Consider the following 25,359-nt stretch of genomic DNA (forward strand, 5'->3'; position numbering starts at 1 on the left):
CTCGCTTAACGAGTGCACCGTTTAACCATGAATCCGCATAGCGAACTATTCTTTTAGATCGCTAATGCGATCGCATTGCAATGTTCTGAATAGGCAAAACATTGCATTGCGATGTTTTTTTAAACAGCTGATCGGCAGTTCCAAAATGGCCGCCGGGTGCCCAAAATGGCCGCCGCAAGTGTTTTCACGCCCTGCCCTCGCTTACCGAGGGCGTGAAAATGGCGGTGCTACGGAGGAACTTCGCTGAACGGTGAGTTTGGGAGCCATAGGAACACATTAAACGAAGTTTAATGCATTCCTATGGCTTTTTCCGTTCCGTTTAGCGATGTTTCTGCATAGCGACGATTAATCCGGAACGGATTAACGTCACTATGCGGGGCACCACTGTATTAATTTTTGCTCTAAAAATGCATTAGCGTTTATTTTCAGAGGATATTTTATACTTTTCATAGACAACAATCTACATTTATTCAAATACAGTCATGTCATCTTCTTCTGCTTGCTGTACAATAGTGGAGGGTGGGATTTCACTTCACTAGGGTTTATTTTTGGGGTAGGGCTTATATTGCAAGCATCCTGAAAAATCATACTAGGGCTTATTTTCAGGTCAGGTCTTATTTTCGGGAAAACAAGGTGTGATCTTCCTTGTCACTTCCTTCTGCTACCTTCTAATCATCTCCTATCACTCATATGCAAAAGTGCCAACTACTACTCACAGACGTGTGCTCAAGGCAATTAAAGCACTTTCTTCCCATTTAATACCTTGTTTCCCCCCCCTCTCCCTGGAAACGGCAAATCCTAAAAATGTCCACATACTGAAAATTATTTCCTTAATGCAAGGAAAACAGTGGGCTTGTATCAAGCAAAAGATAGAGGATTAAACTCTGGGCAGTACTGGGGGAGAGGTGGGTAAGAAGGACTTGGTTACACATTTCTGCTACAGTGACAATACCCAGCCTCAATGCAGGTCAAAACACCTGGCATCTTTTGGCAGCTTCAGTAGTATGGGGAAGGAGGGGGGAGCTTGGCCCAAAGGCCCAAGAAGGACTGGGCAGCTGTTTCCAGCTGTTAATGAATTTCCCACAATGTGCCCAAGCAACAGTGTTGGCAAAGGTAAACGGATAGCTTCAGCCACAGTTTTTCTCAACACTGTTCTTACCACTGCTGCCCACCACTGCTGGATAAGCCTGCCCAGGCCCATCCATATATTAGAAGGTCACCTTTCAGTCTGGAGGCTGGCCTTACTCATTCCCTCTGCATCTCCAAAAAGACTTCTCCTAGTGTCATGGAAACAAAGATGGCCATTACTTGAATGGTCATCTTAGAAGCTTGAACGTTCAATGTTACATTTTTTTGGTGCTGCCTGTCAGGTCACCACTTTCCAAAAGAAGGCATCTGCCACAAGTGTACTATCAAACCATTATCCCACATCACTTCTTTATTGTAAAGAATTCTTTGTGCTTTATCCATTTTCTGTGAAATAACACAAAGGGACAGGAACTGAACAATCACCGTTCCAAATGTGCCAAGTAATTCTGCAATAATGCTTCTGTAAAATAGTCTTTTTCTGCACCCGTGAACCCTCATATTTACTGCATTTTCTTTTGGCTCTTAACAGCACTTTAAGAACACAATGCCTTCAAATGCGTATAGGCAAAGAAAGAGTATAAGGGTATGTAAAGATAAAACAGCATGGAAGGGAATCAGGTTTCTGTGCCACAGCACCTCTTTCCAAAAGGAAGGAGAAGGAAAGAAAAAAAAACCCACTTATACCTTTTTAATGAATTATAATTGTGTAAGTGCCATAGAGAGTGACAGTTCACAGGACATAGTGCAGACGGCACTTGTTTTTGCTGAACATCAGTAGTAGGCAATTATCTGTGAAAAGCAGCTTGTGCAGACACAGTTTCAAGTGTTAGACAAGATTGCAGAGCTTCAGGACCAAAGAGCAATTTAAAGAGGCGTTGGGGATTCAAGCAAATGCCCTGCGTTTTCAAGTGTTTCTAGGTATTCCAGACCGTAATAGCAAACTATTATTTTGAATTCAAGCCAATGTCAATCTATTACTTTAAATTCTAATCTGTGAGTAAATTAATGCCTGTACAAACCATAGATTACTGGGCTCTGATGCAATGGCAAGCAATACATGCTAAAAAGATGGAGGGGAAATCCCATGGAACATTTTTTTTAAAAAGGGCAGAAAACTGATTGGAGATAGAAGACAGAGGGGTCAGAGAAGGCCAAGGCTTTTGCATGTATCAACAAACTACATGTTTGGTATTATGTCTAACCCACTCCATTACCTCACAGATTCATAGCAGAGAAAGTGGGGAAGAAGGAATGTCAAGACAATGTTCACCTGAAGTATTTGCCCTTGGTTAGGTAGAGGAGAGAAAGAAATTCCAATGGTAACTAAGTAGGTTCTTCCAGACAAGCATGCAACCATACAGCCTTGAAGGCCAGGACATTTTTATCTGTGCCTGCTAAAGGTATTAATTGTAGCCCATCACCCACCATCTCTTTTCCACAGTCTCTCCTGTGTGGAGTTGGGGGAATGAACTGCATGTTTATTTTGTTGCTGGGACCTTCCTGGCCTGAGCAGATACACCTCTAAGAACAAGAGCCCAGACAAGACAGGAAACAATAAGTTCACAGCAATAAGCTCACAGCAGCCTGCAGCTTCCTTTGTCTATCATCCCACTCAGCAACTGGAGAAAATCATGTGGTATGAGCCCACAAAGACCCCTGAGAAAGAATAACAAAGCACAGAACGTAAGGACATTAGAGGAGCTTGGATATTTAGAATGCACTTCAATGTTCAGGGAGTGGAGGGAGACGCTACGTAGAAGAAACCTTTCAGCAGACCTGCAGACATACAAGAATTCTCTCATTTTACCCAAAATGAGGAATCTTGAAACAAAGCCAACTTTTCCCCATGCGTCTCCTTATGTTAAGAAAAATAGGATATAAAGAGGAAGGAGCAGGGCAGTAACAAGGCAAGCGCTCTAAACAGAAGGGAAGCTATTTCTCTGCTTTATTCTTGTGGCCGAACTGGCTGAGGCCAAGTGACTTTCAGAATTTACTCAAGACAGAAATTCTGGTACCATTCTTCGTCTTCCAGGAACACCAGAAGGTTCAAAGAACATTTCTCAAGGAAAAAAAATCCATACAAGGACAAGAGAGTATTGTAACTAAATTTTGCAATATGCACAAGTCCATCTAAAGCAATCTCTTCCATCAGGAGGATTTTAATGCCTGCATAACATATGAAATCTCTACAATCCTTTTATGTTCCCTGTTACTCATACAGAAAATGTATGCTATCAAACACATAGAGCTACGTATGTAAAAAAAATTACTAAAAGTAATCTGGCTTTGCCAATCAAATCCTTTAGCCTAGTATACTAAAAAGAACTAGCAACTATGTGCTCCAGGCTGCTGGAAGAGTACTTAAAAGGTTCCTAGTCTGTGCAAGTGATGTTCTGCAGAGGAACCACACAAGTTTGGCCATAACCTTTAAGATTAGTACCAGTTGTAGGAAGATCACTTAAACAAATAAAAACTTTGCTGCTAACTGCACATAGGTACCATTACACTGAAAGAAAGCTGTTTTGATTCCACCTGCTAATGTGACACAGTGGTTAGGAAAGCTGAATAAAGATTCAGGAGATCTGGGTTCAAATCCAGGCATCCCTGGCATTCACAGTGTGACTTCAAGCCAGCCACCTCCTCTCAGCTGAACCTACCTTACAAGGTTACTGTGAAAAAGAGAAGAGGAAAGCCATGTACATCACCTTGACTTTCCTGGAGGAAAGGCAGGACATTATTACATTAATTAATGAATAAATACATTAAATTAAAAACTGAGCTGAAATATATCCTCATGCTGATTTACTGGCAGTGCTCTGAGCCTACTGGATGGCTACAGGAAGTGGTAAATTATTACCATCGCCATTTCAGCTTTCACTTTACTATACTACCTCTCTACTCCAATGTACAGTGATCTCCAAAGCTGGATCCAAGTGTAGCCAAAAAAAAGCAATACCAAGAGCTCAAGAGGTTGCCAGCACTGTTAGGAGAACCTCAAGACCTGCAGAAGTACAAAATAGTCATCTTTACAGCACAAATATTAAGAGGAGGAATGTCCCCAAAAAGCCAATGAGAACAGAACATGCTCCCTGTCAGTAAGCGAACAATACTTCAGGGAGCAAAAAATATTAACGCAAGAAACAGGTAGGGAAGAAGAATGGAACTAAGAGTGTGGAAAAATGGACCATGAAACATTTGGAACACTGCAACAGATCTAATTTGCCTCTATTAAAATTCAACTGGAACTTTTCTATCTTGCTTGCAAGTTTAACCCCTCTCCCCTCCCCTTATTATTAGATACGTTAGACTGCGTATTATTCCTCCCTCTCTCAACCTGATGAATACTGTTCCTCACAATGACAGCTCACTCTGCTTTTTTCTTTCAGTCTCAGAAAAACTGGAGATGAGTCAGACTACCTGCAACAGATGTACTCCCTGAGTGTGTCAGTACAAATACATACCCAAAGTGAATGGCTAATATCCTAAGAGAAAAAAACTGGTACCCTGTTGGTCCCCACATAATGCGCTCACATACCCTTACCTGTTAATGTCTTACTTGACATCACATACCTGTTTCATTTGGCATCCCACTGACATGAAGGATCACTGTTAACTTGACCTTTCATATACTTCTCAACTAATACCAGTAAATACTGATCTTCTCACTCTCCCCTGCTCTCTCCTCAAGGAATGCCTCCACCAATTACGTAACCTTGCACTTTGCAATGAATCCCTCCTTCTCTTTTCTTGAGAGCATCTCTGGTCTTACTTCTGTTACACCCTCCTGTGTATGATACAAGGGCACTCCAGCGCATGAACTAAAGTTCCTAGTTTTACCACAATGTCCTACCATTACATTTGGTCAAACTGGGGGAGCGAAGTAGCCAGTTGAGGAAGGCTGTTGTTCATTGTTTGAGTGCGCTTTTGTGTATGACAGTATTTTGAAACAACTTGGTCTCAAAAGTGTGTGATTACAAAAGGATCCACAGCAGTACCTGTAAGATTCCTCTCCCCCTAACTTACACCATCATACCAAATATTTTGTAGATCTTTTAGCCTCTAGATTTGAGATTAAGCAAGGACCATATAAGCATAACTTTCTAAGTTCCCAATTTTGGAAAAAAAATGTATGTGTTTAGAGATCAGTAAATGTTTCATTATTGTGTAATGCCAATTCATACATATATGCTCTGCAAAACAACGTGATTAACCAAATGTATAGCTCATCTTTCCTCAACCTGGCATTCTCCAGATACAGTGGTAGCATGACTTGAGAACGTCCCTACACAAGAATGATTTGAGTTAAGAACGGCTCCGTTCGCAAAAAATTGCTTCGACTTGAGAACGGAGCCTTGACTTAAGAACAAAACAAAACAAAACAACCCCTTTCCTGCCCTTTTTCTGACCTAAGTTCACCTTCGGTCAAAAGAAGAAGAAAAATCGCTCCCTAGTGGTAGGTATGGATTAATTGGCTTCGACTTAAGAACAGTGCCTTGACTTTAGAACGAAAAATAGCAGATACAGGTTAAATGGTTTTCAATGCATTCCTATGGGAAATGGTGGTTCAACTTAAGAACACAGTCCCAATACAGATTAAGTTCTTAAGTCGAGGTACCACTGTATTTTGGACTACAAATCTCTTCAGCCCCAGTCAACATGGCTAAGAACTAAGGGATAACAGAAGTTGTAATCTAAAGCAGTGGTTCTTAACCTTTGTTATTCGGATGCTTTTGAACTGCAACTCCCAGAAACCCCAGTCAGAACAGCTGGTGGTGGAGGCTTCTGGGAGTTGCAGTCCAAAACTCCTGAGTAACCCAAGGTTAAGAACCAGTGATCTAAAGCATGTGGAGGGCACCAGGCTGGGAATATATAATTTTTGATTCTTAAACAAATTAACAGCCCCTATCTAGTGCTTGTTGCACATTTAGATCAGTCACAGGTCTTTCAGATGTTGGTGGACCACAACTCTCATCATCCTTGACTATGGCCTATTTTGGCTAAGACTGATGGGAACTGCAGTCCTACAAGATGTGCAGAGCCATACATCCTCCACCCCTGGTTTAAATGCTAGGGATGTCTCAATCACTCCAGAGGCAGGGCTTGGTGTTCTGTTTTCAAAGTGGATGCTTTATTAACAGCTCCCAGAGGGTTTCTCCTCCTCCTCCTCCTTCCTCCCTGATCCTCCAGATCTATAGACAAGGCACCAAAGACAAGACATGGCACTAAACATATTTGTCAGGCACATTCCATCAGAGCTCTGCTTGCCCGCCCCTCGAAAATATAGCTGTAGATTTTTAAAAAGGTTCCCCCACTCCTCCCCCACTACAGCATGAATCAAAGTTTATTACATTTACAGCATTTGTATTAGAAGAATGGTTCTGTCTTCTTTAATGTTACCGGGGCATAGATGACTATGATATATGGATGTCTGCAAGACACAGTCCCAGAATGAACAAGAAGCCAGCAAGAAAGCTAATCAGTTCTGTCTGTTGCTTCTCTCTGGTTGAAGAGCACAGATTGTTTTAATAACCACTTATAGCTTGTGCAACAATGGCTCTAGGCTCTTGGCAGAACACGGTTAGCAGTCGAATCCTTTGACTCAGCAATGGCTTTTTCTCCTGTTCATCATACAAACTCCTTCTTGTACTTAGGAAAATAAGCCTCTTTCCTGTTGAAGAAAGAATCCTTTAAGTATAAATCTTCCTTCTGCTTCTATGGTACCCCGATACCTCCACCAATCCATCCAAACAACTCATATTCCTTTCTAAAACTAATGAATTTTCATCAGCTCCTAAACACTTCAAAATATTTCTTAGCCTTTCTAGTTTATAGATATGACTTAGGGGCAAACCAGATGTGATAATGGCAGAGCCATTTGTTTCATTCTAGTTGCGTTGCAATTGCACACAAACTATGTATTTGGCAAAAGGAGTGACAAATAAGGGGGACAAACCCTCTCATAGCCAGCACTTCGCCTTCTAGCACTATTGATCTACTTCTGATCTTCTATCCCTTTGTTTGCATGCATGCTAGATACACTGTTGCATAGTTTGCACATTCTTATTCCTTTCTGTGTTTATTTTGCTTTCTCTCTGTCTATATTTAGGTGCCCAAAACTAAACTCATTTCATCATGCAAGGCCACATCATATACTCTCAACACCCTATATCACACCCATTGTACAGCACATAACATCTGTAGAAAGGAGGCCTATGAACACACAGCTGTACCTGTGTAGGCTTCTATTCTACAGACATTCACAGCATACCTGCAAAGACCAGTAGAGCAGGGGTCTCAAACTTAATTTACCTGGGGACTGCTGGAGGCAGAGTCTGGGTGAGGCTGGGCCACAAGTGGAGCAAGAGCCCGAGGAAGCCGCCCAGGAGTTTCCTTAGCCTGGCTGGGGCTCCGGGGAGGAGGAGGAGGGACATGCAAGCCCTCGTCGCCAGCCACGACCCCCTCCAGCTCCTTCTTCACTACCACCACCACTACCAGCAGCAGGATGAAGAAGTGAAGAAGAGAGGGCACATTGGTGACCGCCTAGCAGGGGGGAGGGCATGACATAATTTTTTTTTTTAAACCCTCACAGAATCGCCTTGCCAAAGGAGAAAAGCCCCTACTAGTACCCGGGAAATTAAACAGAATGGGGTGGCGCCCCCACAGGTGTGCTCACGCATGCACACGTGCGCACGCACAAACACAAACACATGGAGGTCTGGCAACCTTCCACTGAGGGCCCCCCTCAAAAAAAGGCGCACTCAGCAGCAGCTACCCCCACCATGACAGAGCAGCAAACTTTGCAAGGCGAGTCCAGGCAGCCTCCAGAGCCGAGGCAGCTGAAGCAGGACGAGGAGGAGGAGGAAGAAGTACCGCTGGGTGCTGAGGTGGCCGCTGGCCGGGCTGGTGCTGGGGGTGTCGAGAAAGAGAGCCAGAGAGCCACTTCCCTGGAAGAGGTGGTGGCGGTGGGCAGCTGCTGTTGGCGGCTTGGAGGTGCTCTTTGAGCTCCACTCTCAGGCATTGTTCAGCGGCGGCTCGGGTGCTCAGGGAAAAGGGCCAGCTGCACGGCTTGCTCACCAGCTCTCCCTCAATACAGCGCCTCTTGCACCCTCCACCCGGAACTACAGCCTGCCAGCCAGCAGACAGGTGGGCTGGCGGGCAGGCTGCAGTGCCGGATGGAGGGTGCAAGAGGCGCTGTCTTGGGAGAGAGCCGGCAAGCGAGGCAAGGCTTTTTTTTTACTCTTGACAGCAGAGGACACATGGGTGCTTCGGGGGGCAGGCAAGGCGGGAGCCACAAACTATCATCCGGACGGCTGCAAATGGCCCCTGGGCCTCATGTTTGAGATCCCTGCAATAGAGGATGTATCATAATATACACACAATAGGATTGTACAGAGTGGCCAATTCATTATTCACATGATTCAGTAACTCGCAAATAAACCAAACGGGGATCATATGCTATATACAGTGGTGCCTTGCTTAACGATTGCCTTGTTAAACGACGAAACTGCTATACGATGACTGTTTTGCAATCGCTTTTGCGATCACAAAACGATGTTTTAATAGGCAAAATTCACTTCCCGACAATCGGTCCCCTGCTTCGGGAACTGGTTTTTCGCTAGACGACATTTTTAAACAGCTGATCGCCGGCTTCAAAATAGCCACCCGCTGTGTAAAATGGCTCGCCGCTGTGCTTTTGGACCGATTCCTCGCTTTAGAGGCACCGAAAACGGCCACCCCTATGGAGGATCTTCGCTGGACGGTGAGTTATTCAGCCCATTGGAACACATTGAACGGGTTTTCAATTCATTTCAATTGGATTTTTTATTTCGCTTAACGAGGATTTCGCTCTACAGCGATTTCGCTGGAATGGATTATCCTTGTTAAGCGAGGCACCACTGTAGATCTATAAATTCAATCCAACAATTATCTTTCAAGGTTGCATGAAAATAGACAGGCCGCCACTCTGGCTTAATTTTATACATCTTAGATGCTTGAGGTATACAGCATTAGACCAACACTAAATTTTTAAATTTTTCCTTACTATTATTATGCACTGTCAAGTCTCATGCCTATGAGAATTACTGACCTCCACACTGTCTTATCAGTTACAGTCTTACATATGTCTTGCAAACTGAAGGTTGTGGTTTTCTTTAACATGGGTTTCCACCCCATGTTAGGTCTTTTCCTGCTGCCTTCACCTTTCCTGAGCATTACTTCACTTTCCAGTCAGTCTTATTTTCTCATGATAAGTACGAAGTGTGACACGCTCAGTGTAGTAATTGAAGATTCTAATGTAGGTCGAAGTTTGATTTTATCTGGAACCCATTTATTCATCTTTCTGGCAGTTCATGATTTCTATACAGCTCCACTCCAATACAAGAGTGAAATTCTACTCCAAGTTTCACTCTTTAAGTGAATTTAAACTGTGGCTACTTATAAGCTGTGTCACATACAGCACTGATGGTACCTGTCTGTCATGGGTTTGGAGGGAAAGTTCCATCCTATGGGGAGTGGAAGGCGGGACATCAGGGGGGAGGAGCTGTACTGTATACATATTTGGAGCTGATGTGGAGAGTGAAGAGTGGGAGTCTGTGTGTCAGACTGGGTACAACTGTTCGTCAGATAGTACATACCTGATAGGTTCAGGTTTCTATCTAGGTAGCCAGAACTGATAGGTTCAGGGTCTGTGCGTTACCTTAAAGTGTTCCGTGGGAACCAATCTGTTGTATGTGTATGATTGGGACTATACCAAGTTCCAGTATCCTATTTACCTGATCCTTTTATTTACCCTGTTTGTTGTTTCAATAAACCTTGTTCTTTTGTTTATTAAAATCCATTCCTGGTCTGGGTGACTTGATAGAGCGAATGGTTGGTGGCAGCATAACTACAGGGTGGGATACTCCAGTAGGTCTCGGGTTGCCACATTGATTGGTGTCCAGCGGTGGGATACGACTAGTCCAGTTGTCCAGTGGTCCAGCAAAGCCTTGGCAAGTGTGCCCAGAGCAAGGGGGGTCTAGTCAGGGAAAATCTGAGGGCGCGTAGGTAATCTTCTAGGCTTACCTCACGGGGAGGTAGGCTAGTGGAAGAACGTGCAAACTCAGATTGGGGGACTAGATTAGGGAGCTCTGAGGCAACCCGTGTGGCGGGAAAGGGCTGAGGCAAAGCTGCGTGAAGTAACAGTGATCTAGCCTGTCTGCTGAGAGGCCTAGCAGAGGGGGTGGATTCTACCTGGCAACAGTTGCAAGTTGGTGCTGGAGGGACAGCAGCAGTCTATAGAAGGCTGTTTCTGAGGCAAAAGGAAAAAAGTCGTCGTTTTATTTTGAGGCGTGACTTTTGAAGGCAGCCTGTTCTGGGGCGATTATGCCATTGACTCGAAGCCAAATGGCAGAAATGGGGGAAGTAAGAGAACCACAGGGAGACCAAGGTTCTGAGGAGGAATTTGGCTCAGTGCAGGATGAGAGCACGGGAGAACTGACCTCAGAACTCAGAAGAATGCTCCTAGCCCAACAGCATGAACTGAGGGTGAGGGAAATGGAGGAAAGGGAAAGGGAGAAACAAAGACAATTTGAAATGGAAAGGGAAGAGAAACAGGAAAGGGAAAGGGAGAAACAAAGACAATTTGAAATGGAAAGGGAAGAGAAACAGAGACAGTTGGAGTTAGAAAGAATGGCGTTTGAAAGGGAAGAGAAACAGAGACAGTTGGAGTTAGAAAAAATGGCGTTTGAGCTGAAGAAGATGGAAATAATGAGTAGAAATAGGAATAACAATAATAATGAGGGGAACCCAGGGAATGGGGAAGGCAGCCTGTCTAAAACTGACCTGAAGAAATTCCCTGTGTACAACAAGGGAGATTGCCCTAAGGTGTTCTTTTCCCTCGTGGAAAGAGCGTTTGTGGACTTCTCAGTAAGGGAAACTGAGAAGATGACCATTATGCGATCTTTAATCAGTGGCAGCCTGGCAGAAGTCTATGCAGAGATGCCAGTGGAACTGCTGAAGGACTTCGCTGAGTTTAAAAAACTGGTGTTTGCCCGGCATGGGATAAATGCTGAACAGCTGAGGCAAAAATTCAGGTCACTCACAAAAAAACCAGAGCAGACTTTTACCCAAGTGGGGGCCCAACTGGTGAGGTTGCTAGAGAAATGGCTGTCTCAGGAGGGGACAGAGACCTTCCAGCAGCTCAAAGACCTGATAGCGCTGGAACAATTTTATTCAGTCCTGCATGGGGAACTAAAGTTCCATGTGAGGGAGAGGAAACCTAAATCGGTGACAGAAGCGGCAGAGATCGCAGATTTTATTTCCCAAATAAGAAAGCCCTTAGGTGCTGAGGGGAAAACTGTGGGTAAGCCCAAAGAAACCTACAGCAGGTACTCTCAGGAACCAGGGAAAAACCAGCAAGGGGGAGGGGCCCATGTTGAAGGGAAGCCCTCGGACATGAAACCACCAAGACCTCAGATTTTGGAGGGAAAACCAAAACCAGATGAGAAAGACTCCAAGTACAGCAGAAAATGTTATTTCTGTCAAGGAAAGGGCCATCTAATCTCAGAGTGTGAGAAATTAAAGCAGCTAAAGGGAAATTTGCCTCATGATTTGAGTGGAACCAAGCCAAAAGCTGTGTTCTGTGTCCAGACAGAGCAAAGCTCCTTGCCACTGAGGGAGCCTGTTGCCATGGCTACTCACTCTGGACCAGTTACATCTGCTGATCAGGCTGGGGAAAATGGTCCTCTTGTGGAGGTCAAGCGCTGCTTACTAGTTAGGACAGATTCGCAATTGTTTGAGACCGCTGGGGTGGACGTAGGAATACTTGACCATCAGTATAGGGGGCTAAGGGATACTTGTTCCCAGGTGACCCTGTGCCATCCAGACATTATTCCTAGGAAGTATATAATCCCAAATGAGAGCCTGAAGGTGGCAGGGATTGAGGGGCAGGTGATCTCACTGCCAGTAGCTGAGGTACCTGTGAGCTTTCAAGGCTGGAGGGGAGTTTGGCGTCTAGCAATTTCATCGACTCTGCCAGCAGCCGTGCTCGTGGGAAATGACCTGGCTGAACATGTGAAAAGGGTTCTAGTGATTACACGCTCACAAGCTACCACGGGGACAGTTCAGGGGGGTACTGTCGAGCCCGAGGCTGAAGCAGGTGAGGGTAGTCCCGAAGCTGTGGCAGAAACCTTAACCACAGACAGCAAATTTGGCCAAGAGCAAAAGGCAGACGCCACTCTCCGAAAGTGTTTTGAAAAGGTGACAGACACCCAGCTAACACCTGAAACCCCAGCAAGATTTCACGAGAAAAAGGGAATTTTATATAGAGAGACCCTGATGAATATCTCAAAAGGGGGAGATGGGATCAGAAGTCAGCTAGTGGTACCTGAAAAGTATCGCCCCATGATCTTACAAAGGGGGCACTCTGACACGTTTGCTGCGCACTTAGGGGTGAACAAAACACAGCAGAGAATCACACAAAATTTTTACTGGCCTGAAATAGGGAAGCAGATCAGGGAGTTCTGTAAACAATGTGATGTGTGTCAGAGGCAGGGGAATAACCGTGACAGGACCAAAGCGAAGTTGTGCCCTTTGCCTGTGATTGACACCCCGTTCAAATGTATAGGAGTGGATATTGTGGGACCTTTGCCCAAGGCCACAAAGAGGGGGAACCGGTTCATTCTCACCATTGTGGACCATGCCACGAGGTACCCCGAAGCCATTCCCTTGACTAACATCGAAACTAACACAGTGGCAGATGCCTTGGTGGGGTATATGTCCAGGATGGGATTTGCCTCAGAAATAATCACAGATTTGGGCACATCGTTTACATCAAAGCTCATGAAACGGTTATGGCAAATCTGTGGAATTAAACACAAGGAAACCACTGCCTATCACCCCGAAAGTAATGGGTTAACGGAGAAGTTCAATGGGACTCTGATGCGCATGATTAGGGCTTACTTGGCAGAGAATCCAAACAATTGGGACCAGAAGCTGCAATCCCTTTTGTTTGCTTACCGATCAGTGCCCCAAGCCAGTACCGGGTTCAGTCCGTTTGAACTTTTGTTTGGGAGAAAAGTAAAAGGTCCACTTGATTTAATCAAGCAGAATTAGGAGCAGATCACCCAGGGTGACCCACAAGATGTTGTGACGTATATAGACACTTTAATGAATGACCTGAAGAGAAACCTAGAGCTAGCAGCAGAAAACCTGCAAGCTCAGAAGGTCAGACAGAAAACCTGGTATGACCAGAAAGCCAGGGAGAGGCACTTTAACCCAGGGGAGGAAGTGCTTTGGCTTAGGCCCTGCAAAGAGAACAAACTGCAGCTCAAATGGGCAGGACCATACAGGGTCATTTCCAAGATGTCGGATCTGAACTACCTTATAGAACAGGAGGAACACCAAGCACGGAGGGTGGTACATGTGAATGCCCTGAAACCCTACTACAGAGGGGAACAGAGGGTTTTATTTGCCATAAAAGCAGCTGAGAGTGAGGAAGCTGAATTACCCTTCTGGGCGGGTAGAGGGGAAGTGAAATACAACCCAGATGAGGTGAAGATCAGTCCTGCACTCACCCAAGACCAGCAGCAAGAACTAAAAGTGCTGCTCAGTAAATATCATAAGGTTTTTTCAAATAAGCCGGGGATAGTGAAGGGAGTGATGCATCGGATCCACACAGGGGATGCAACCCCGCAAGCAGTATCCCCATACCGAGTGACGGGACCCTATAGGGACAAGGTGCGGAAGGAGCTGGACGAGATGCTTAGGGAGAACATAATCGTCCCCTCTTCTAGTCCTTGGTCCTCTCCGATAGTCCTGGTGGACAAGCCTGATGGGAGCATTAGATTTTGTGTAGATTACCAGAAATTAAACCGCGTAACCACTCCTGATGCCTACCCAATGCCCAGGCTAGACAACCTGATTGAGACCATAGGGGGTTGTCGGTTCATTTCATCGTTGGACCTAGTAAAGGGTTACTGGCAATTAAGGATTGATCCCAGGGATCAGGAAAAGACCGCATTTTGCAGCCCTTTCAGTCTATATGAGTTTAAAGTCCTTAGTTTTGGTCTTAGAAATGCAGCAGCCACATTCCAAAGGCTGATGGACCAGACCTTAGCAGGGCTCAGTGACTTTACTGTGGCCTACATTGACGATATAGGGATCTTCAGCAATACCTGGGAAGATCACCTGAAACACCTGGAGATAGTGCTGCAGAGGTTAAGTGCAGCAGGGCTAACAGTAAAGGCAAGCAAGTGTCAGCTGGGTAGCCCAGAAATAAAATACTTGGGTCACATAGTAGGGGGAGGAGTGATCAAACCCCTAGAGGCCAAGATAGAAGCCGTTCGTGATTGGCCCAGACCCAACACCAAGAAAAAAGTCAAATCATTTCTTGGGTTGGTGGGCTACTACAGAAAGTTCATCCCGAGGTTTAGCGAGATGGCGACTCCACTGACCGATCTGACGCGGAAGAAGACTGATGACCGCATCCCGTGGACCAGCGACTGTGAGGAGGCGTTCCGGAGGTTGAAGGAGGCGCTCATCCATTATCCGGTGCTGCGTGCTCCCGACTTCGACCGGGAGTTCATCATCTACACCGATGCGTCTAACAGCGGGGTAGGAGCAGTTCTTTGCCAGGAGGATGAAAATGGTGACCAGCATCCAGTGTCCTACCTGAGTAGGAAACTCCAGAAAGGTGAGAGACATTTGGCAACCGTGGAAAAGGAGTGCCTGGCCATAGTATACGCGATTCAGAAGGCCAAACCTTACATCTGGGGAAGACGTTTTGTTCTGTGCACTGACCACTCACCACTGCAGTGGTTAAAGACAATGAAAACCCATAATAGTAAACTTATGAGGTGGGCTTTAAACCTGCAAGATTTTGACTTTGAAGTGAAGGTGGTCAGAGGGTCAATGAACTGTGTTGCTGACGCCTTGTCAAGAAGACCCGACGAGTGAAGACGGCGAAGAAACCATGGACTGTGTATATTTTGGTGACCAAAAGTTAAATGTACCTGTTTATTGAACAGGCTTGGTTTGTATTAATAAAGGTAACTTAATGTATTGCAAATATTAATGTTTAAATGCATAAGTGATATGTTTGACCTAGAGTGAGTAAGTATGGGTTATGGGATTGTATGATAATGTATAACTGTTTATGTGTTTTGATCCTGGTTGTTTTTTTGGAGAAAAGCACTTTAGCTTTTCCCCCGCAAAACAACTTATAAAGAGGGGAGGTGTCACATACAGCACTGATGGTACCTGTCTGTCATGGGTTTGGAGGGAAAGTTCCATCCTATGGGGAGTGGAAGGCGGGACATCAGGGGGGAGGAGCTGTACTGTATATATATTTGGAGCTGATGTGGAGAAGTAGAGTGGGAGTCTGTGTGTCAGACTGGGTACAACTGTTCGTCAGATAGTACATACCTGATAGGTTCAGGTTTCTATCTAGGTAGCCAGAACTGATAGGTTCAGGGTCTGTGCGTTACCTTAAAGTGTTCCGTGGGAACCAATCTGTTGTATGTGTATGATTGGGACTATACCAAGTTCCAGTATCCTATTTACCTGATCCTTTTATTTACCCTGTTTGTTTTTTCAATAAACCTTGTTCTTTTGTTTATTAAAATCCATTCCTGGTCTGGGTGACTTGATAGAGCGAATGGTTGGTGGCAGCATAACTACAGGGTGGGATACTCCAGTAGGTCTGGGGTTGCCACAAGCTGCATCAACAGTCAAGAGTATCAACAGAAAGAACGTTTCTTCCTAAGCCTCTTTAGACTCATCTGTACTTAATTCACAATTCTGCAAAATGTAAAGCAAACATGGCTGACCATCAATGGAAAGCATAGCATAAACCAACTGTACAGCCTCAGATGCAAATGATGAAGACTGCACTCCCTGAAAAATCTATGTTATAACCATGTCAGCTTAAGGAGCTCAAGCCACTTTTAGACAAATACAGTGGTGCCTCGACTTACGAATGTCCCTACTTATGAAAATTTTGATCGCAAAATTTTGCTTCAACTTGCGGCCAGAGCTTTGACTTATGGACAAAAAAACACATGGGGGAGGTGGGGAAAGAGCGAAATTTGAACATTCAGTTAACAGTTGGCCAGTGAAGAGGCTGCTTGTCTGCTACCTCACTTGTCCCATCAGTTAGAGAGTGCAGAGGGAGAGAATCTTCAGACTGCGTAGTACTGCCTAGTACTGTACTGTACGGACTGGATTTTTTTTCCTTTTTTTTTAAAAATGAATTTGGGATTTTTGACTTTCTTTTTTAACACAGACTGCCTGTTCTGGGTGAGTATACTGTATTTACTGTACTATACAGGTTTTTTTTTGCAGCTTGGCGGGCTAGGGCTAGGTGGGGGGGTTATGTTTCTGTGCTCTGATGGATATTGCAGTGTCAATTTAAAATTTGAAAAGTACAGTAGAAGACTGTAATATTAAATTAAAATTAAATGTGAAAATTAGACTGTAATTTTAAATGTAAAATTTATTTACAGTATTTATTTTTGCATTCTGTGGCTTCTAGGGTTTGTGTACTGTGAGCTCTCTTTAGTTTTAAAATGTGTGTGTTTAAAATGTGGCTCCAAAGTCTGTTTTCAAATCAGAAAATATTCTGTGAGGGGCTGTGGTGCTTGCTGATGCAGACAGGCAGGCTTGTAAACCGCCCAGAGACCTCTGGGTAGAGTGGGCGGCATATAAATCAAATAAATAAATAAATAAATAAATAAATAAATAAAATTGCGTTTACTGTAGACTTAAGTCTCCCCCCCCCATTGTCCTCTCTCTCTCTTCTCTCTTTTTGTGGTTAACAGCACAAACCTTTGTCTGAGGGATCTGTGTGCCCCACTGATGACCTTTTCTTTCTTTCTTTCTTTCTGTCCTCTTTTCCCCATTGTTCCTTCCTTCCTTCCCTCCCTCACTCCTTTCCTGTCCTTTTTTTAATCTAAAAGGTGCTTGGTTTGGTTTAAAAGGTGCTTGGTTTTAAAGGTGTTCTGTTTAAAAGGTGTTCCCTCCCTCCCTCCTTTCCTGCCCTTTTTTAACCTAAATTCATCTTAGGTTAAAAGAAGAAAAATTCTCCCCCTAGTAGTAGAGTACGGATTAACCAGCTTTGCATTAATTTCTATGGGAACGAATACTTCGACGTACAAACGGCGCCTTGACATAAGAAACAAAAACAGCCATAACGGATTAATTGGTTTTCAATGCATTCCTATGGGAAATTTTGCTTCGACTTACAAAAATTTCGAGTTACGGCCACCGTTCCAATACGGCTTCATTTTGTAAGTCGAGGCACCACTGTAAAATCATCTAAATCATACTAGTCATAGCTGGCAAGGAATAATCCTCTAACAAAAATGGTCAGATCCAGACACATTCAATAAACATCAAGTTTCCATGCTCGCTGCAGGATTCTGAAAATTAAATGTGAGATCTCTGGGAGCTGCAGTCTTTTTACCTCAAAAGAGGTAAACAGAGGGAAACAGAGCTAGAAACAGGAAATTCTGAAGTATACTACTACTGTCCAAACTTAAATAACTAGATCCTGGTGCCTTGACAGGACATGCTTACTGGGGGATTGTGGGAGCTCATGGTCCTCTTACTTAAGAAAAAGGTAAGAGATAAAATTTTGCAATTTTTCAAGGATACTATGAATTTCCCAAATCAAATAATATGGGAGAATAGATCTAAACTGGACATGCTGGCAGAGAACCCTGGAGTTATAGTACAAAGATGGTTCATGACAGATTCTGGGAACTGTAAGCTGGTCAAAGAAAGCAACATAAAAGCTTGCATGGATATTAACAATGTCCTGACTTGAATAAGTTACATTCTCACTGGCTATGCTGGCTGGGAAATTCCAGCAGCTGTATTCCAGTCAAGTTATCCCTATATCCAGTGAGTACTGGGCTGAGTACTGAGATGGAATGAATATAAAAACAATTGTGGAAAGGGGGAAAAATGGGATAAGTCTAATGTATTCATAACTATGGTAAGAGGATAATGAGTACTACAGTCGAAAGAGCCAGAGACACCAGTGTAAAATAGAAAATTTGGGGGACACATGAGAAAAGAGAGGAAAGTGGAATGAGGGTAGAATTCGTGGCTTTTTAACCAGGGAAAAGCAGAGTACTGGGGTTGATGGTGAAAAAGAGACAGACTGACATGAAAAAGTACTTTGGGGCAGAGGAAGAAGAGAGATGTCGCTCTCTCTCTCTCTCTCTCTCTCTCTCTCTCTCTCTCTCTGTGTGTGTGTGTGTGTGTGTGTGTGTGTGTGTGTGTGTGTGTGTGTGTGTGTGTGTGTGTGTGTGTGTGTGTGTGTGTGTGTGTGTGTGTGTGTGTGTGTGTGTGTGTACGCGCGCGCAACCAGCTAGCTAATGTGGGCAAAGCCAGGTACATTTATTACTAAATGAAAAATAATCCAAAATGCATACATAAGGAAAGTAAAAGAAGCCACCAAAAGAAGGGATCATATTTGGATACTATGAACACTGTTATCAAAAATAATGCCATAATTGGCTGTCAAAATGATAATGCCAACATGATGTCCTTCTCCTGTCTTTTTCTCTGCTACTTCATAGGAAAAGGCATCTTCCTATTATTATAAGAGTTGGCTCTCCTTCAAGGTTCCCAAGGAACAGTTTGTTTATCTTGTCCCATGAATTATGACATCCGGCCAAGCCGTCAAATGCAGCACCACAAGCTGTTTGGGTTGCATGGCTTCATACGGTGATTAGTAGGCTGGCTGTGTATCAGGAAATGCAGCACTGGACAAACTGTTCATCTGCTCCCTCCAGAGAAGCGTCAAGGACTTTTATTAATTAACATTTTGAATTGCAGCTATTAAATACACCATGCATATTCCAGCTGAGGCATGAAACAAAACAGAGATGTCCTTGAGACACAGGAGTGGATTACTGCCAGTGGCAAAGAAGACTCTATTAAACCACTCTTAAAATGGAAGTCCTCACTCATGTTTTCTTTCTAGCCAAAGGGGAAGGCAGACAGAGAAGTGCTCCTTCCATTAACACTGTTTTGACATGAAGATGCACAATTTAAACCTCAATCTGACATCATTCTAATATTCACCTCTGTCAATCATGAATGGAACAATTTTCTGTGTGAACAAGAGTTTTCAAAGAAAATTCTTTAAAATCACCTAAGCCACAAGAAATGTTTCCTCTCAATAACCATATTTCTTCACTGCACTGTATGTTGTCCTTGCTCCATTTGAGAATATATTCTAAAATGCTCTTATCCTATCTTCTTAAACTAGATTCCCTCTTTATTCGCATAACAATTCTGTGGAGTCGGCAATGCAAAGAGACAGAAGGTTATAAGAGACAGAAGGTTATTGCAAAAAGGCAAAACTGCAGGAAAAAAGGTTGTACTGGGACAGAAAAGGAGATGGATGCAGATGGGGAGAAAAGACAGATATATAAACAGGGGAACAGAAAGAGGCTCTTTGAGAGGCCTATCACAATACAGAGAGGTGGGAGACAAAGACAAAACAAAGAGAGTTAGCAAGAGAGGAACAAATTAAAAGCAAATTAGAAACTAAGCTAAAGAGCTTTGTATTCGTGAAGGCTTTCACGGCCGGGATCTAATGGTTGTTGTGGGTTTTTCAGGCTTCTTGGCCGTGTTCTGAAGGTGGTTTTTCCTAACGTTTCGCCAGAGACTGGCGAAACGTACCACCTTCAGAACACGGCCAAAAAGCCCGAAAAACCCACAACAACCACTAAAGAGCTTTCCTCCAATGATACAAGATTTGTGGGTTTTTTGTTAAAAAATAATCTTTTATCAGAAGCCATATTAGAAATAAGAAAAAATGTGGAATGCATAACACAAAATTCGAAAGTTAAACTGAAAGCTGAAATTGGTTGTGGCACTCTGAAGGAGCCAGCCATTGTGTTACTTCATGTGAAAGCCTTACACCATCTTTCATGAGCAATCAGAATTGTATCCAATTTAAGTGAATATGAGATGTTTGAATAAGAGCGGCAGCAGACCAACAGTCCACTATTGCCAATACAAAATGAATGTTTCTTCCTGCTAATTCAACTAGCGGGGTTCAGCTCTCATTTCAAGAAAGTCCCCCCTCTCATCCCAAAACGTACAGTACTGTACTTCAATTTCTAATTGAAGTTAACATTTTTCCACCCATGTGGTGAACACACATCCTTCCAAAAAATAAAAGACTTTTAAAAATGACTAACTTATTTTCCCGCTGTATAGGAGGGGAAGACACTCTTCTTTTTTCGGCTTGCTTTCCTTAAATATGCCTAAAACACACCTGCACTTAACTCAAGTTATCCATCTCTTTTTTTTTTTATTGCTATTGCAGATTCATTTTTAAAACACTAAGCTAGTAAGAATTTTGTACCTAAGAGTAACTAGGTTTCAGAATTTGATGTAAACTAAAGAAAGGAACCCAAAGAAGCCACCTCTTGCAATAGCTTCCGAAAGTTTCAGGTTCGATTCTTTTTTCTTTCTGTCTGGAGATGCTGGGTACTAAACTGGGACTTATAAAACACGAAGGTCCACCTCTGAGCTGCAGACCCTGAGCAACAAATGGAGGGATTAAAGCCAGTGGGCCTTTATCTGCATGTAAAGCCTCCAGGATCTTATATACTGAGAAATGTGACATGAGCCAGGTAGCTGCTAAAGGAAAGTGAGGTAGAAGATACATACCAGAGATTCACTTCTGCTTTACCCATACCAACACTTTCATAGTAAACATGGCATCTGAACAAAGTATGAAATAATAACGTATTTCCTCCACAAAGCACTGGGTTAGTATAAAAGTGCTACAGAAGGACTGCTCCATAAATCCATCTACATGCTATTCAAAAATCATGTAAGTTTGTCTCATATATGTTTCTCACAGCATTAATTGATGAAATACCAAGCGGATTATGAATTAACAGGCAAGCAACACAATGTGGTAGCTGGCTGAGGAACACAGATGGACAATGTATTCTTAGCTAACAGATAGTGGGGGCCTTGCTCCAAACTAAGCCATGACTGAGAAAAAACTAAGGCAAACCAAGAGTACTAGAAAGAGCAAGAGAAAGAAACAGTATTAAGTATTCAGAAGCATCTGCAGAAGTAAAACCTGCCACACTGAATAAGAACAATTGTTTTCATACAACTTGGGTTTTCAGGGGCTGTATATTCCAACACAATGAACAAAATAACCTCTTCTCAGCTCACTAAAAATATAAAACATTTCTCAATTTCAACTTGCACAATTCAGCTCTTTCCATAATTGCACATTCCAGTGAGATCACAGCCAATGTTTATATTTGCACTCTTAGTTCTTAAGAAAGCTTCTGTCCACAAGCATCTCACAGTCACAAGGCGTGTGTTGCATCATACAAGCAAGAGAAAGATGGATTTCAGACACTTCTTGTTTTGAGTGGAAAACACAACCATGTGGTTGTTGTTTGCCAAGACAAGTTATTCAAGAAACTGGCAATAGGAGAATAAATTTTGCTGCATGGCGCTTTTGGATAAAACCTTTATAGGTTGTTAAGCAACTGAAGTTACATTTCACTAGTTAAGTGTTGGTTGGCAAAATAATTACAAGAAACATCATTAGTACCAGTACAGTATGCCACTCTTTGACCAGCCAATTTGAACGGAAACACACATGATGTACAAGAGACGAAATACAGAACTGCCGCTTAATTTTAGATACATTGGCTTAGACACAAGGGAGAGAAGCAACTGAGTATCCTTTCCCACTGAGAAGCCAAGGAAGAACTGCCCGTTTTAGTTGGTGCTTCCTGTTAGTAGCAGCAACAAACTCACCAACTGTGACAAGGGCCAGTTAAACAGATCATAGAGTTTCCTTGGGGAAAAACAGGCTTAATACAAGAAAGTGAGCTTATAGTAAGTCTTCACAGCCGGAATAAGCACAGAGCAAATAAAATTGTGGTTCAAGCTATCAGCTTTTCTTTACCAATCACATCCCTCACTTCTGCCTGCTCTACTTTCAGCTCTGGCTACAGAAAGATAAGACTAGCAAGTTAGCATAGGCACCTGTCAGATCAGTGGTCAGCAAGGTACACATCTGCAGCATGTTCAGATAGCACCTTCTCTTCATCCATACATTTAAAAACAAATTAAGTCTGTCTTTTCTGTTCTATAAAAGATCTGAGACTAACAGTACTGTGCCATACAGACACAGATCCCTTTTTCTATGCCCATAAAGACACAATCTTTTCTTTATTCTTATGGCTTTAGTTCTGTAGGTGGGTAGGGTAGGTGGGGCTCGTCAGCCATGGAAGGCAGCCAATCTAGGAGAAGGAAAACTCCGATTTCAAACCTCCACTGCCTTGTGGCTATATCCACTCATGGAAAAGACTTCAGGAGTTAACCTCGAGGCAAAATCCGGAGCTGGAGTCCCGAAGGTAGCATGTGTCGTTCTGCCAACTCCTGCGACATTGCTGGAACCAATTGTATTGGCTCTTGCCTTTCCATTGGACCACTTCAGCAACGTGGAGAGGGGGGATTTGCTGCTTGGGTAACAGCCTATCCTCCATATTACTTTACCCAGGCTTCGTGCTCTGGAGAGGACACTCCTCGATACAGAGCACATTACCATAGTCTCTCAAGACTGAAGGATGCCTATGTAGTTCTGTGAGACCAAAGAAATGGAGGGGGGAGAACCCTGCTCACTTACCAGGAACGGATAAATGAAGTTCATGGCAATGAAGGAATAATAAACCTCATGGAGACAACAGATCAGATTTCAAACTGTCAGTCGCTGGCCAGAATCCTATTAGTTAGTTATGCTGACATTATTGCAATGGGGTAAACTGCAGCTGCAAATTGCTACCAGTTAGCAAGTTGTTGCATCCCTCATCATACACCAACTGATCTTTAAACAGACTGTGTTTTTGTTCGATCTACTATTATGTGGCTTTTACTGGTTCATAAATTATCCTCCAGTTCTTTCATTTATTCTTATTAATTATTGCATTTCATTTGATGTTTGTTTTCTCTGTATCAAATATGTTACATGATCACATGCTTGTTATTCATGGGTGTTGTGTTTCCTAAAATAAAATAAAATAGCAACCAGAATGTTGTGTGTTTGCTTTTAAGAATGACTTTATTCTTTGACTACATTAGTTACTCTATTTTTTCAAGCACATTTACATAAGCCTTACAACCAACTTACTCTTTTGGAGGATTTAAGTCTTCTGGTCTTGTCTCAAAGAAGCGAAGAACTTCATCACATTGAGAGATGTATGGTGGCAGCTGGATCAGAGCCTGAAAAACCAGACAAGCTATATGTTTGGACTATGAAAAGCTGACACATCAAACGTTCTGTGTATGAACAAGAGACAGTATGTATGCAGTTCACCTTGTGTGTATGCAGTCCTAGTTCGCTGTCTACCCACAGTGCACTCCTAACAAGAGTTAATCACCTAGAATGAATTTTGATTCTTGAATGAAGAAGCAGGCCACTACAACATTCTGCCTGGAGCTACAGAAGAAACAGCAGTGTCCAAATAGTAGCACTTTCAAGATCTTCTCCATAATCCCTTTTTAGCAAAATAAACGCAGATTTATTTCTCATGAGCTGCTCATGGTCCACACAATCTCCTCTAAATCCAGCACTTCTGTTTGTCTAGGAATAGTCCATTTTCGAAGCACAATACTTCTTTGTCACTGTGGCTACTATGTCAATTACTGTGTGGAATTTCATGGTCTACTCTGAGAGATTAGGAGGGTGGGGTTAGGAAGAAGCAACATGGCTCATATTTTGAGTCTCAAACTGTGAAAAATGACATGAAGACTGGTCTCATTATCCCCATACATTAACATTCAGCATTTGTAAAACGTTTAAAAGCACTGCAAGCACACCAGAATTAGAATATAACACTCCTTACCAGCCTGCTTTAAGTATTGATTTAGCAACATGAACAGCAACAGCAACAGCAACAACAACAACAATGTGCTGTCAAGCCAATTCTGACTTATGGTGACTTTTCAGGATTTTCTAGGTAGACAGCACTCAGAAATGGTTTACCATTCCCTTCTTTTGAGAGTTCACTGGGATTGTGCAGCTTTCCCACAAAAGCTACTTCATCCAGCACTTCTTTATTAATCTCAAATTGCAGATGAAGGATAGGGCTGAAAACGGTATGATTTACTTTGGCCACAGCAGACGTGAGATTCAAACCAATAACTTGCTCAGTGCCCACCTTGTTGATGTGTATACTTAATACCTACTTGATTTATTTTCCCCCCTTTGTTTCTTAAGGAAGAGTGAATAGCAGCATTTATCGCTGGGCATCTAACAGCATAAAAAGACCTTGATTAGCACAGGATGTTGTTTGACCGTTATAATAATTGACTAGCTATAATGAACTGCCATTAACCACTCAGTGAGAGGCATCCACAACTTCCTAGCCCTCCGCAGGCATTTTCTAAGGAACTTTGGTAACCTGAGAGGGTGAAGATGCTTTAGACTAAGCCCCACATAGACAAAATTCCCAATCATTGTATATTATGAGGCCAGTACCTCAGAACTTCTGTTTACCACACAAAATGCTGTGTAGTAAGTGGGAGACATTCAGCTGAAGGAATTCAGTGAACTTGCTTCCAAAATGAACAGACCTAGGCTGGAGCAGTTTCACTACTTCTTCCTGTACTTCTAAAGGAGGCCATGCAAGAAAATGCAGGGTCAGAATGCTGGTAATGATGATGAAGAGACAAAGCTTCTCTTCTACATGACATACAAAGCCTTCCTTTGCTCAGCAACTATGAAAGTTCATAAAACTGACTTAGGGTGAACCCATGAACCCCTAAATACAGCAGCACCAGGACCAATATATGGATCTGGTAGTTTTGGGGAGGCCACAAGTGCTGTAGTAGGTTACAATACCAAAACCTTCTGTTCTTTCTGAAGTAATTATTCACAGTATGGGCTCTTGGATTATGATGTTGCTTGACTGGTAAAATCTTTCAATGGCCTTCCTGAAGCCATGATATAACAGTGCTTCTGTGACCATCTCTAGCAGTTATGTTTTCTCTCTTTTTTCCCCTGAGGGAAGCAAAAGATGAGAATCAATTGTTGCTTATGCAGCTTCCAAAGAGGACGTGGTTACAATTAATTCCTGTAGCTCTCAGCACTTGTGATATACCCACAAACCACAGAAATCTCATGCTTCCTTTGTTTTGTCTTGGATTTTTTTTTTTTGCTTAGTTAGTTACAATACGACTTTTCCCAAGAAAAACGACTGCAAGAAGGAAAAGGAAAGCCAGCAAGTTGTA

At 43.1% G+C, this 25,359-nt stretch overlaps 1 protein-coding gene across 7 annotated transcripts in view; it reads right to left on the reverse strand.

The window, feature by feature from the left end:
• SH3PXD2B (SH3 and PX domains 2B) overlaps positions 1-25,359 on the reverse strand; it is a 182,688-nt gene that overhangs the window by 46,997 nt on the left and 110,332 nt on the right. For all 7 annotated transcript variants that reach the window (XM_020806936.3, XM_078385786.1, XM_078385785.1 and 4 more), the window contains one exon: positions 23,258-23,349. In XM_020806936.3, the coding sequence (XP_020662595.3) occupies positions 23,258-23,349 (92 nt within the window). The remainder of the gene's footprint in view (positions 1-23,257; positions 23,350-25,359) is intronic.

Source organism: Pogona vitticeps, chromosome 2 (assembly GCF_051106095.1).
Source record: "Pogona vitticeps strain Pit_001003342236 chromosome 2, PviZW2.1, whole genome shotgun sequence".
NCBI lineage: Eukaryota > Metazoa > Chordata > Lepidosauria > Squamata > Agamidae > Pogona > Pogona vitticeps.